This window comes from Zootoca vivipara, chromosome 13 (assembly GCF_963506605.1).
Source record: "Zootoca vivipara chromosome 13, rZooViv1.1, whole genome shotgun sequence".
Taxonomy (NCBI): Eukaryota; Metazoa; Chordata; class Lepidosauria; order Squamata; family Lacertidae; genus Zootoca; species Zootoca vivipara.
Genome location: NC_083288.1, coordinates 26,683,045 through 26,698,143, shown reverse-complemented (window position 1 = coordinate 26,698,143; position 15,099 = coordinate 26,683,045). Strand labels below are relative to the sequence as shown.

Below are 15,099 nucleotides of genomic sequence, written 5' to 3'. Positions count from 1 at the left end.
ACAAAGACAACAGGCATATAAAAGTTATGACGCTGGAAGATGAGCCCCTCAGGTCGGAAGGCGTCCAACATGCTACTGAGGAAGAGCAGAGGACAAGTACAAGTAGATTCAGAGCTGATGAAGCGGCTGGGCCAAAGCCGAAAGGTCGCTCAGTTGCGAATATGCCTGGAAGCGAAAGGAAAGTCCGATGCTGTAAAGAAAAATATTGCATAGGAACCTGGAATGTAAGAACCATGGATGGAGGTAAGCTGGATGTGGTCAAAAATGAGATGACAAGAATAAATATTGACATCCTGGGCATCAGTGAACTAAAATGGAAGGGAATGGGCGAATTCAGTTCAGATGACTATCATATCTACTACTGTGGGCAAGAATCCCGTAGAAGAAATGGAGTGGCCCTCATAGTCAACAAAAGAGTGGCGAAAGCTGTAATGGGATGCAATCTCAAAAATGACAGAATGATCTCAATACGAATCCAAGGTAGACCTTTTAACATCACAGTAATCCAGGTTTATGCACCAACTACCGGTGCTGAAGAAACTGAAATTGACCAATTCTATGAAGACTTACAACACCTTCTAGAAATGACACCAAAGAAGGATGTTCTTCTCATTACAGGGAATTGGAATGCTAAAGTAGGGAATCAAGAGGTAAAAGGAACAACTGGCAAGTTTGGCCTTGGAGTTCAAAATGAAGCAGGGCAAAGGCTAATAGAGTTCTGTCAAGAGAACAAGCTGGTCATCACAAACACTCTTTTCCAACTACACAAGAGACGACTCTACACATGGATATCACCAAATGGGCAGCATCGAAATCAAATTGATTATATTCTCTGCAGCCAAAGATGGAGAAGCTCTATACAGTCAGCAAAAACAAGACCTGGAGCTGACTGTAACTCAGATCATCAGCTTCTTATAGCAAAATTCCAGCTTAAACTGAAGAAAGTAGGAAAAACCACTGGGCCAGTAAGATACAATCTAAATCAAATCCCTTATGAATACACAGTGGAAGTGAGGAACAGGTTTAGGGATTTAGATTTGGTGGACAGAGTGCCTGAAGAACTATGGATCGAGGCTCGTAACATTATACAGGAGGCAGCAACGAAAACCATCCCAAGGAAAAGGAAATGCAAGAAAGCAAAATGGCTGTCCAATGAGGCCTTACAAATAGCGGGGGAGAGGAGGCAAGCAAAATGCAAGGGAGATAGGGAAAGATACAGAAAGCTGAATGCAGATTTCCAAAAAATAGCAAGGAGAGACAAGAGGGCCTTCTTAAACGAGCAATGCAAAGAAATAGAGGAAAACAATAGAATGGGGGAAAACCAGAGATCTGTTCAAGAAAATTGGAGATATGAAAGGAACATTTCGTACAAAGATTACCATAATAAAGGACAAAAGTGGTAAGGACCTAACAGAAGCAGAAGACATCAAGAAGAGGTGGCAAGAATACACAGAGGAATTATACCAGAAAGATATGGAGGTCTCGTACACCCCAGGTAGTGTGGTTGCTGACCTTGAGCCAGACACCTTGCATAGTGAAGTCAAATGGGCCTTAGAAAGCACTGCTAATAACAAGGCCAGTGGAAGTGATGATATTCCAGCTGAACTATTTAAAATTTTAAAAGATGATGCTGTTAAGGTGCTACACCCAATATGTCAGCAAATTTGGAAAACTCAGCAATGGCCAGAGAATTGGAGAAGATCAGTCTACATCCCAATCCCAAAGAAGGGCAGTGCCAAAGAATGTTCCAACTACCGCACAATTGCGCTCATTTCACACGCTAGCAAGGTTATGCTTAAAATTCTACAAGGCAGGCTTAGGCAGTATGTGGACCGAGAACTCCCAGAAGTGCAAGCTGGATTTCGAAGGGGCAGAGGAACCAGAGACCAAATAGCAAACATGTGCTGGATTATGGAGAAAGCTAGAGAGTTCCAGAAAAACGTCTACTTCTGCTTCATTGACTATGCAAAAGCTTTTGACTGTGTCAACCACAGCAAACTATGGCAAGCTCTTAAAGAAATGGGAGTGCCTGATCACCTCATCTGTCTCCTGAGAAATCTCTTATGTGGGACAAGAAGCTACAGTTAGAACTGGATATGGAACAACTGATTGGTTCAAAATTGGGAAAGGAGTACGACAAGGTTGTATATTGTCTCCCTGCTTATTTAACTTATATGCAGAATTCATCATGTGAAAGGCTGGACTAGATGAATCCCAAGCCGGAATTAAGATTGCCGGAAGAAATATCAACAACCTCAGATATGCAGATGACACAACCTTGATGGCAGAAAGTGAGGAGGAATTAAAGAACCTTTTAACGAGGGTGAAAGAGGAGAGCGCAAAATATGGTCTGAAGCTCAACATCAAAAAAACCAAGATCATGGCCACTGGTCCCATCACCTCCTGGCAAATAGAAGGGGAAGAAATGGAGGCAGTGAGAGATTTTACTTTCTTGGGCTCCTTGATCACTGCAGATGGTGACAGCAGTCACGAAATTAAAAGACGCCTGCTTCTTGGGAGAAAAGCAATGACAAACCTAGACAGCATCTTAAAAAGCAGAGACATTACCTTGCCGACAAAGGTCCGTATAGTTAAAGCTATGGTTTTCCCAGTAGTGAATCTGAATCTCTACATCATGTTATGTTTATCTGCCCTATGTACAGTTCGGCTCGTGCTAGTATACTAAATTCCATAATCCAGCCTATGGCTGACAAACCAGTTGACCTACAGCTTGCCTGGGTTCTTCAAGATGTGGATCCTTATATTACTCTACAGGTTGCTAAATTCCTAACAGCCGTCCTCTCGTACAAGAGACGGAATGGAATGTTAGCAGATTATTTATAGTTATAAGAATTTTCTATAATGACATCTGATATTGATTTTAGCGTAGTGCCTAAATTTTTAATCATGATCTTAAACTGTTCTTTTTAATTGTTAATATTTGTCCTTGTGAGCTGTGAATTGTGTTTTATTATTTGTGGCTTGAACGAGTCCACTGTTTTATTTGATTTATTTTGTTGTGTTGTGTTTTATGATGGGCGTAAAGCCAAATAAACATTCTCTGTGTGTGTGATGTATGGAAGTGAGAGCTGGACCATAAAGAAGGCTGATCGCCGAAGAATTGATGCTTTTGAATTATGGTGCTGGAGGAGACTCTTGAGAGTCCCATGGACTGCAAGAAGATCAAACCTATCCATTCTGAAGGAAATCAGCCCTGAGCGCTCACTGGAAGGACAGATCGTGAAGCTGAGGCTCCAATACTTTGGCCACCTCATGAGAAGAGAAGACTCCCTGGAAAAGACCCTGATGTTGGGAAAGATTGAGGGCACTAGGAGAAGGGGACGACAGAGGACGAGATGGTTGGACAGTGTTCTCGAAGCTACGAACATGAGTTTGACCAAACTGCGGAGGCAGTGGAAGACAGGAGTGCCTGGCGTGCTCTGGTCCATGGCATCACGAAGAGTCGGACACGACTAAATGACTAAACAACAACAACGTAAGCATGCAGGAACAGAGCCTCTCATCTAAATGCCTCATCTGACAGTGTGCTTTTATAGGCCTTTGATATCAACAAGTGGTCTAAAGATGATCATGAAGCTGCTTTTTGTTCCACCCTCCCTATAGCTGGAAAAAATACTTTGGCTTTCTGTTTGGACATCCTTTAGTCATGATCGGTACTGCTTTCATTTGCTAACAGAGTCTTTGAAAGGGCATGCCTATTTTTTCTCAATATCTTTATTTTTGGCCAACATACACTGTTGAATTGACTTGCCAACTTAGGAGACGTGGTTTTTTTATCTCTCTTTCATGCTGACACCTTGGCCTGTTTGCACTCCACTATTGAAGGGACAAGTCACACTTCACTAGCACTTTCTTAGGCTGCACCTTTGCCAGAGCTCTGCCAATCAGCTACCTTATCTACTTCATCAAATTTTATCACAGACCATGCTAGCTATATCGGGGACAGGGCAAATGCAACCCTTAGGAGAGTCAGCCTACATAACTGGTTCAATTGAGCTGCCTCCATCCACCTTCGGGTAGGTAATCTTGGCAATCTCCATATATGTGACTGTGTAGAGCCCACGAATAAAAAGTCAAATTACTTCATGGGTGGGATAGCACTTGCTTGTCCCTTGAGGCATGAGCATCATGCAGGGTCTGCCCACTCAAGGGGAGAAAGCCGGTGTGAGCTCCTGAATTTCTAAAACTCAAGACATTTCTGAGATGTTGCTGCAGAATCCATATGTTCTGATTGCATAGAAGACCACTCAAACATTAGTTACAAGCAAACAACTTGTCTTTCCATTTACAAATATAGAAGTGGCCTGTAAGCAGTAGACTGGTACAACAGGAAAAGCTCTGATCCTTCATCAGTTTTCTAAAAAGAACAACTACTTATGCCCCTATAAATCCCTTTAATTTCTCCCCATTTGATTTCAATTTAACTAAATTTGCAGCATTCTCTCTCAATTCAGACCCATTATAAACAGTTTCTCTGCTCTTCCTGCTAGCTCTGATTTGTGTCATATTCCACAGGCTGGTTGTGGGGGGGGGGGAGGGGGAGAGATTTTTCAGACCATTAAGGAAAACATCCCCAGTGACTAGGGAAGAATAATGTTCTTTTGACAAATCCCTAACCCCATCAAGTGACACTGTAGGCAGCAGCAACAACGATAGACTCAATAAAAATAATCAAGACAGTTCAATCTCATAACAGTATTGTAAAAAAAACAACAGCCCCTGGAGGCAGTTCTTAAGTTATGAGACAAATAACTGAGCCTTGTAAAATGAGTTCCATTAAAAACCAAGATAAATGGGCAGATCAATCTTAATCATACCTAATGGAGGAAGCAGGGACTTGGGACATGAAGAGTCACCCCCCCAAGGGAATTTGGGGTGGGGGGATTGACCAGTTCTATAGGTGTATTATACTCTGCTCTATGACTTTGTGAAGGCATGCAGTAAATCAGAGGTTGAAGGGGGGAAATCAAGAAGCTGCTTGTATATGCTTGTATAGCCATACCTAGGTCTGCATAGTATCAGGCTGTTAACCATTTGGTAGGGAAGGATGCTCTCACTTTTGAGAAACTTCAAAATAAATTCATTGCAATATATATGGTCAGATTTATTTTATTTTATTTATCCATTTATTTTTAGTAAGATTCTATTTTATAAAAGCTGTCAATTTTACTACATCCTTCTCCCAGCTCTGGGCATAATTCACTGCTGAATATGGCTCAAGAGTAGATCAGTGCTGATTTGTTTGAGTGGGGATGTTTCTATCCATTTCATCCCATTTTCATTTAAATGTGCTGCCATTCAGGTTCAATATATTTTATTCCTCTGATATTAAAAAAATAAGTAAAACTGGTAAGAAGGTTAGAGGCATTTGTCTTGTACCATTTTTAATGTTGAAACCATTTTCCCATCCTCGACTTGAAAAATGTAGCTGAGGAAGCAGACTTAGGCTCTACTTCTAGCCTTGAAGACCATGCTGCGGGGGATGCTCAAGGTAAGTACAGCATTGTTGCTCTGCAGAACTTAAAATGCTACGCTCTGGGCTGTTGGGTTGGGATGGAAGTTACAATCAGATAGAAATAATATTTGGTGTGTGGTGTCCTTTTTTATAGCCCACAAATATTAGCAGTCCTGCTTTTATTTTTATGGTTTAATCCCCTATTTTCATTTTTGCTGGGTTCTGCAATCGCTGTTACCATGAAGGATGAAGCCAGTCCGAACTACCGGGAGCTGCACTAGGATCCAGGGGGCTGCGCACGACCACGCAAATTTGCGCCCCATTTGATGTGGGGAGTGGTCATTATTAAGGAAATTAATGGAACTTAGTACAGTACAGACAATGCTGTTAATAGGTAAAGGTAAAGGGACCCCTGACCATTAGGTCCAGTCGTGACCGACTCTGGGGTTGCGCGCTCATCTCGCATTATTGGCCGAGGGAGCCGGCGTACAGCTTCCAGGTCATGTGGCCAGCATGACAAAGCCGCTTCTGGCAAACCAGAGCAGCACATGGAAACGCCGTTTACCTTCCCGCTGTAGCGGTTCCTATTTATCTGTAATACCCTTTATTAAATCTTTATTAAATGCTGTAATACCCTTTATTAAATCAGTGATTGGTCTTGTTTGGGAATTACCATAAACCATGGTTTTTCATTAGGGAAATGAGCCACAGTAAGTCTTGGGTTTTCATACTCCTCTGGCATGGTTAGGAAGAGTTTAAAAAAAATTCTGTCCATTTGAACTGACTGCAGTTAAGCAATATGTTCAAATCAAGAAAAATTGTGGTTTGTTAATTCTGTTCAGTTAAAACCAGCATACTTCAAACAATAGTCTGTGATGCTGGCTTCTTTCAACTAATTAAAGTTAAGCTAAAATACAGTTAAGGTTTTGCATGCAGTGTTCGACTGTGGTTAATTGAAATCAAAAGTCAAAGCTCCCTATCTCCTCCTTACAGCCACACTGGAGGGGAAGGGGAAGTCATTAGCTTGAGGCTAATGCATTGAACAAATCATTGTTAAACCATTGTTTATTGTGGAGGTGTTTATTGTGGAGACCATTCACCTTCACTACTGTTTTAGAATTTTAGCAACATGTCTCAAAAAAGATAGTGGAGAACTAGTAAAAAGTTTGGGAAAGGAAGGTGGAAGGTGATGATTGAGTGTGCTGGAACACTGCCATCGTGGCGCTAAAGCTGTGAACTATTTTTTTTTTTTACCATGCCTTTTCTAACCAAAAATAAATAAATACATTTAGTACTATAATGATAAAGGCCATGAGTGAATAATATTACAGAATAATGATAGATGTTATGAAAATGAAAGTTTTCAGGTAAATAACATACAGATCTAATTTTTGAATTACTTCAACAAACTGGTTGATGTAACTCTTGAAAATGGGAAGAAATATGTTTATGTCTTGTAGCACTGTTTTGATAATAGAGGTGTATTTTTGTTATACATCCAGTATCAGCCTCTATTATTTTGCAATATTTGATGGATTTTGTAAGATAAATGCTTGTGTTTGTGTTTCATTTTCATAACTCACATTTGAGAAGTACAATATTGTCATCTCAAACGGATTAGAAGTTCTGAGGACTACTTTTAGGCTAACCAAAGTAGAGTTGGCTATAGCAAATGGTGCTGTGGTATTCAGTTTTACTCTTTTAATGATATTCTCTCAAATATTTATAATTAATTTAGTAGTGTTCAAAAAATGGCTTTCTATTGATATAAACATGCTAACTTTTTACTGTGCTTAATGCCCTTCTTGTATACCTTAATAGAACTGCATACCTCAGTATTGCTGGGGAGAGTGGAACCAAGAATTTAGGAACACATTGCAAATGGGTTAAGAATGAAATCACTCAAAATCTAAAATAGCTTGTTCATCCAAGGCATATAATAGCCACCCTCACATTTCCTAGAATTTACTCCCTTTGTGGGAGATCATTGATAGGCTAGAGATTGGGGGGAGGGGTTGGGGGGAGAATCTCTGCATCACTAGGCAATGAAATTGAATCTGCACAGACAAAGCCCAACGAGCAGATTGTGTGGAACCCTTTTATGTACCCACTATGCTAAAGATGCCAGATGGATACATGGAGTTCCACACAGCTGAAAGAAGCCAGGAGAAGGCTGTCTTCAGAATTCATAATCAGTTGCAGGATCTTATTGAGAAAGTAGTTATTGGCATGCCCACAAAATCAGTACCTAAAAAAGTTGGTTCATGATTGGGACAAGCCAGCCTAAAAATGATGGAAGGGACGGGACTTCTGAGAGATTCCCTGCTGATTTCAATAAGCAAGCCGGTGGGAATTGCTCACATGGCATATTTTCCAACAGCTGATGGCTCACTCTACTTCAGAGGTGATTTGAAAGAAGTTGCCTTTGGACAGATAAAGGTTGAAGACAGAGACACTGATGAAACAACTCAGCAGGATAGCCTGGATGAGAGAAGGCCATTCGTATCAGAAGATGAAAGGTGTGCCATGGTTGCAGAACTGGATCCCTCTGAGCATATTTACCAAGTTGAGGTTGAAGCTAATGTCGCAAAGGAGAGCAAAACTTTGGAATGTGTACTAGAAGTAGGCAAGCTTTCAGGAGAGAGCATCTCCCTGGAAGGGGAGACATTGGAAACTGTGCAGGCCTCAGAACTGCAAAAGTCTTATGGAAAAAAAGCTCCCTATTGTACACCAGAGAAACAAAGCAGTCGATTGCCACTTCTGAAAGGTGTGTGCATGTGTGTGTGTTGCTGAGTTGTCCTGCTTAAAGAAAGCAAGGCTGCTAAAACCACAAATGATTTTGCACATCTCTCCCTGAATCCTGCTGCTTCAGCAGTTTCCCTGATAAGTTGACAGGAAACAAAAATGTTTGTGTGGCACTGCTCTACATCCATGGCTGTCTGCTTCATTTGGACTTGGGGTGTGAGTACAATCCATTAATATAATGGTTGCATGCTTATGCTGCATGGATGTTGCTGCTTCTCACCAATCACCACCCCAATTTATATTTTGTGGAATTTTAGCTCTTTTCACTTCATCTGAGATCCTCCACTGGCAGGTCTTATAACCAATTAGATAAGACAGTGATGACCAAACTTGGCCCTCTAGCTGTTTTGGGACTACAATGCCCATCATCCCTGACCACTGGTCTTGTTAGCTAGGGATGATGCGAGTTGTAGTCCAAAAACAGCTGGAGACTCAGGTTAGGCCAACACTGAGATAAGATATAGGTAAAGCAAAAATGGAATTAACTGATCTTGGCCTTGATCAGAAACTTGTTATATAAGCTGTGTCTCATCCTTCTTTCAAGTCTCTGATTCTCATCATGCATTCCCATTCTAGCTTATCTAATAGCTGTCAGAGATCACTGTGGTGTGTATTAAACAAAGAATGTTTCACTTATGCTGGCCTTGGCTTAAATCTGTTTAATGCTAATATGAAACAAACATTGACTATAATTTTCTCTCCCTTTCCATTCTGTATTCTATCCATCCATTAACTACATTTACACATGGCACAAATGCTGCACAGTGCACATGTAAACCGTACAATCAAGCCTCATGTGTAAAGACTTCCAAAGGGTGTAAGGGTTTGGGTTTTTTTCTCTCTCACCTACATTCAGGAGAAATAATGTAGAGTAGGGGTAGCCAATGTGGTGTCCTCAAGATGTTCAACTCTCAGCATCCCTGACTATTGATCACACTGGCTGAGACTAATGGGCATTGTTATCCACAACAGCTGAGGGTGATCATGTTGGCTACCCTTTGTATAGGGTGTCAGCTAAAGGTGATAGATGGTGTGACCTATAGGCAGGAGAAAATGCTTAACAATGGTCCTTCCATAATAAAGTTGGGCTACTTCCTTTACAAATACATTTGCATTAACTTCAAAAGAATATTCAGTTTGCTGTATGAAATTTTGCATGATTTCAGGCATCTCAAGCTATTCCTATTTTTTTGAGGAACTGCGTGAATAGAAAATACATGTATGTATCTTCTTTTAGAACATCCCTTTCTTCATTGTCTCCTCATAGTTTCATATGTGGGTTTTTTTTGGGGGGGGGACCAAAGAGTTTCCTAAATAACAGATATTGACATCACAGTTGGGACCTTTTGGAACTTCTGCAATAAGGAGGCATGAGTCCTCCTCCTCTGCTAATATTTTTGCATCTTGCACACAGGCAAGCAGGTGAAACAATTAGCACTGGTATTTCTTTTTTTCCTTCAGCTTTTCAGAATTAGTAGTAGAGTAAATTGGAATGTTGAAATCCCTTCACAAAGGGTAACCTGATCTTCGTGGGTTGGGGAAACCTAGCCAGATCGGCGAAGTATAAATAATAAATTATATTATTTAATAAATAATATAGTACCGTATATAATAAATATAATATAATAGTATATTATTAGTATATAATAAATAAATATTATTATATTATTACATGGGTTCCAGTGAACACTGCTAGTCATAAATGGCTCATGGGGGTTGTTAATGCACCATCTCTTTGGAAGAAAGATCCTATTGTCAGTTGAGCATGGCCATTGTCTAATATTCCATAGAGTGGGGCATGCTGTTGAATCCTGCCAGAACTGCCCAAATTGTGCAAAGAGATCTTGGATGGACTTTGTAAATCAGCTCAAAGCACTCATATGGGAGAAAGCCTGTGCTACACCCACTAACAGTTTGCTGGACTGTCTTTTAGTTTCTCTGAAGGAATCTTAGCTCAAAGAACTTAACTGTGAGCTTCCTTGGCATTGAAACATCTGGCTGTGTTAGAGGAGATGACCTTTCTGTCAGCTGCAAAGAGAACATTAGAACTGAAAGGGGAGAAAATCAGTAGAACCAAAACTCAAGAAGAAGAGACCCAAGGCCCAGAACAATCCAACTGATACTTATATATTCTTTCCAAACCTGAGCAGTTGATGAATGTGTGAAAATGCTTTGCATAGGCTGATCAGATGACATGGCTCATAACTCCAGAAGCTTCAGTTTGTAGTAAAGAGGGAGGTGCTGGCTACAATTAACTGTCAGAATCTGCTAGAATGAAGAATCTTCTCACTCCTAAGCCATTGAAAAGGAAGCCTCTGGAAAAGAAAAAAGATATGTAGGTATAAGGTAAAGTAGAGGATCCCTGGATGGTTAAGTCCAGTCGAATTTGACTATGGCGTGCGGTGCTTGTCTCTGCTTTCAGGCCGAGGCATCCGGCGTTTGTCCGGGTCATGTGGTCAACATGGCTAAACTGCTTCTGGCACAATGGGGCACCATGATGGAAACCAGAGCACACAGAAACGCCGTTTACCTTCCTGCCTCAGCAGTACCTATTTATTTATCTGTGCTGGTATGCTTTTGAACTGCTAGATTAGCAGGAGCTGGGACAAAGCAATGAGAGCTCACTCTGTCTGGACTAAGCATTGGTGATTCTAACGTCAAGTCATTCTATGACAAGCTGCTCTTTGAAAGAAACTCTGTGACTCGTGGCCTTATGGAATTCTTCTGCATCAAGCTTATCACTTCAGCTTGGGGTAGCTGAGAAGTGGGCCCTCATACTCACCCTGCAATTTATTGTGTTCTGGCAGCATTGGACAATTGTATACAAAATTCTATCAAGAACCAGGGAGGATCGGTAGCATGATTACAGGCTGTACCTAGAATCTTTCGTTAAAAGGCCTCGTTTGTTCAGAAAAGTGGCGTGCAGATGTCCAAGCAAATATGGAAAATGTAATAATCAGGGAGCATATTTATTTATTTATTTGCTTTATATTGCCCAAGGCAACCCAGAGTGATATAGATACACAACAAAAGCTATCAACTTTCTCGTAACAGAACAAAAACATTGTGTGCACTTCAGCAGCATAGTACCAGTCTTTATGTGTCCATGTCCAGTCAAGGATTATAATCTTTGCACTCCCCCAGTTTCCTGTAGGGCAGGGGTGAACAGAAAGTTGGTTGCAATCAATCCACCTTTCTTAGGCTGATTTGCAGGCAAACATTTCAGTTTCTCTTCTCCTTTAGCCAATTCTGTTGGCTGAATGTGGGTGTAGCAGTCCCATTTTTGATATATGTTTTTGCTATTTAAAAACAACAAAAGTTTGCGTGACGCTACTTCCTACCAGCAGCCTCTTTGTTGCTCTGCTTGTGCAACTTTTTCCTCAGTGAATAATATGAGGTTGACAATTATCACATTGGACCAGATTTCTGCTGCTCAGCTTTATTGGATGGCCCTAGATTATTGTATGAATAAGCCTCAAATGCAGCTTCTCATATAGAAGTTGTTCCAATCCCATGATGATTTTGGTAGCCCTTTTCTAAACCTCTTTCATAGTCAATTACTAATCCACAAGAGAGTCTCTTCTAAAACATATTATTTCTCTCTAGGTTGCCTGAAGTTTATTGTCCTGTCTAGCTTCCCCCAACTTCTGCAGTAGCCAATTAGATCAGGAAGTCATTGTTAGAAAAACACAAGGAGGCAGGCCCCTGCATGTGGTGGGGAGGGGGTGTGGGCAGCCGGGTACACTAGCCCCAGGCCTTGCTGGGCTAAGGCGATTGAAGGGCCCCACCAGAGACTGGCTGATTTTTTGTTTGAGTTTATAACTTTATTCTAACAAGGCTCCTGCCCCGGGCCTCAGACAAGTTCTGCATGGCCCTGCAAGGAGGTAAGACTCCTTGGGTTGCAATAAATTCTACGTAATGACTAAAAATCTGAAAGGGAAATTTATGTCAGTTTAGCACCCTGGGTAGTGATATTGAGGGATATGTGATGTGGGCAGTTGAAACCCTTTCGGGAATGAAAGTGCTTTAAATCTGAATGATTTTAACTGATTTTGAAACTGAACAAAAAAACCTGAGCTTTCAGCTTGCCCTAAGGTCAACACTTACCCCCTAGTTTACATGCTAAACCAGGCCTTTACTGAGCTTGAATTGGGATTTTTTAAATAGCCTAATGTTTTAAGTTTTAACTTACACTCTTATTTTGAACACTACCGTGTTTCCCCTTTTTTAAGACACCGTCTTACAACTTTTTTTTCTCAAAAAAACACAGGGTGTCTTATTTTCGGTGGGGTGTCTTTTTTTTTTAATTACCTGATGATGATAAGATATAGTTTGCATTTCTGTACATTACATTTCTGTACATTAATTAATGATGATGATAAGCTATAGTTTGCATTTCTGTACATTACAAAAAGGGAAGAAAAAAAGAAGAAAAACTGGCTTAGGTGGTCCGCCCGGCCTGGCAGGGCGCTCCAAGCGCTTGGCGCTGCGCCGGTTCTGGGCGGCGGGGAGGCAGGTCTCCTCGGCTGGGTCAGGCGGAGACCGCTGGCTCGGGCACTCCGCCCGGCCGACAGAGCGCTCCAAGCGCTTGGTCTTGCGGAGCGCTTAACGCGCTCCACGCTGCAGCCGCCGTATCTGGGCGGCAGGGAGTCAGGTCTCCATGGCCGGGCCAGGCGGAGGCCGCTGGCTCAGGCGCTCCGCCCGGCGCGACAGAGCGCTCCAAGCGCTCGGTCCTGCGGAGCGCCCGACGCTGCAGCCGCCGGATCTGGGCGGTGGGGAGGGAGGTCTCCTCGGCCGGCCAGGCGGAGGCCACTGGCTCAGGCGCTCCGCCCGGCCCGACAGAGCGCTCCAAGCGCTCGGTCTTGCAGAGCGCTCAATGCGTTCCACGCTGCAGCCGCCGGATCTGAGCGGTGGGGAGGCAGGTCTCCTTGGCCGGGCCAGGCGGAGGCCGCTGGCTCAGGCGCTCCGCCCAGCCCGACAGAGCGCTCCAAGCGCTTGGTCTTGCGGAGCGCTCAATGCGCTCCACGCTGCAGCCACCGGATCTGGGCGGTGGGGAGGCAGGTCTCCTTGGCCGGGCCAGGCGGAGGCCGCTGGCTCAGGCGCTCCGCCCGGCCCGACAGAGCACTACAAGCGTTGGGTCCTGCGGAGCGCTCGACGCGCTCCATGCTGCAGCCACTGGTTCTGGGAGGCGGGGAGGCAGGTCTCCTCGGTCGGGCCAGGCGGAGGCAAGACCGCTGGCTCGGGTGCTCTGCGCGCTCGTCGCTGCAGCAGCTGGCTCCAGGCACCGAGCCGGCAGGCTTCCTCCTGCTGCTGCTGCAGCCAGCGTTCTGAGTCCCACTGGCTGGTTGGGGCGCTCGGCGGTCTCTCTCCACATGGCATGGAGGTATGTCTTATTTTCGGGGTATGTCTTATGTTTAGCAAATGTTTAAAAATCCTGCCATGGCTTACTTTATGGCTACGCCTTAAAAAGGGGGAAACACGGTAAATAGATTTTAAGTGTTATAAAAACTGAATTTAAAGCTGAAAGCCTAAGGTCGGGTCCCCCCACTGAACTATTTTAAACTGGTTTTAACTGACCTGAAAGCTGAAACTTTAGCTTTTAACTTGGACTGAACTTAACCCTTTCACTAAATTTACATGTTGCCCTTTATGGCCTATAACTGAACCCTACACTTAGAGTGAGCTGAAAGCAAGGCTTACACTTTTTAGTTTGAGCTGATTTTTCCACTAGCTAGGTTGTATTCTTTGGAACTAATTAGTAGCTTCTTTATCCCCTATCAAAATGATAAACTTTGATTTAGTGTTTTGTATGAATTGATCCAAAGCAGGTAAAGCAACATTCTGTTAGAGAGGAGCATGAATACTTTTGACACATAATCATACTTTTTGTCCCAAGTAAGTGTTTTGTTAAACTTGGGTGTTACATTATAGGGAGTGTGGAAACTACCTGAACCAACTAAATGGTTCAGCTTTAACTGGTTTGCTGCTTTTTTCAGATAGTTTAATGCAGACAGGCAGAGGTTATTGGACTACTTGTATTTAGAAGTCTTTGGGGTTATTAAAAGTGATCTGTTACTTTAGTGGTTAAAGGCCACGGTGCTGTTGCCAGTTCCTGACATCACACTGCAAACAGAGCTTCACACAAAACACTTGGAAGAGCTTCCAGAAGTGGTACCAATCAGTTGGGAACTCTTATTATTTTTTCATTCTCACTACAGCTGGCAATATTTATTTATTTTATTTTGCTTTCCCAGATGGTGTGAGGCACAACACGCTTGCTTGTTGCATTAAAGCTTAGCCTGAAAGAGTGAGAGCAAATTTATAAATCAGAAGTATAGTTCTATAAGGAATTGAGCTTTCCTACTACTGTTTATGCAAGGGCAGAGGAGAGTTGCATGCTACAGTTACAATCTGAGTGGCTTACCTTCTCCAGAAGCTATTTTAGAACCGCTACCCCTCCACGCAGCAAAATGTAACAGTAATTCTCCTTTCTCATCAGCTCGAATGGACAACAAAGACAAAAATGAGACTGGGACTGAAGAGCCTAAACCAAAGGTAAGCTGACAAGCATATATGAACATGGATGCAATTCATCCTCTCTGCAGTCTTGGTTCTTCCTTAAAACATTTTTTCTTGTATCTTGATGGAGTAAATATTTTGCTTTCTGCTAGAAACCTTTAAATGCAGTTGGTTGTCTTCCCCCATCACCACCACTTTTTGTTTTGCAAGACCCAGTGTGAATTCTAAGTTAGAATCCCTTTAAAATCAGTATTTTAAGCTCGAGAAGCCACTTTCTTCCGTGTAACTAAACTACCGTA

General features: G+C 42.5%; 1 protein-coding gene across 24 annotated transcripts in view; it reads left to right on the top strand.

The window, feature by feature from the left end:
- MAPT (microtubule associated protein tau) overlaps nt 1-15,099 on the top strand; it is a 73,556-nt gene that overhangs the window by 30,054 nt on the left and 28,403 nt on the right. For 16 of the 24 annotated variants that reach the window (XR_004693764.2, XR_004693765.2, XM_035134936.2 and 13 more), the window contains 3 exons: nt 5,450-5,512; nt 7,857-8,243; nt 14,781-14,836. Coding sequence is in view for 22 of the 24 variants with exons in the window: in XM_035134936.2 (XP_034990827.1) it covers nt 5,450-5,512; nt 7,857-8,243; nt 14,781-14,836 (506 nt within the window). In the remaining 2 variants the exon portion in view is untranslated. The remainder of the gene's footprint in view (nt 1-5,449; nt 5,513-7,856; nt 8,244-14,780; nt 14,837-15,099) is intronic. The other 8 variants (XM_035134943.2, XM_035134940.2, XM_035134944.2 and 5 more) reach the window with 2 other exon arrangements.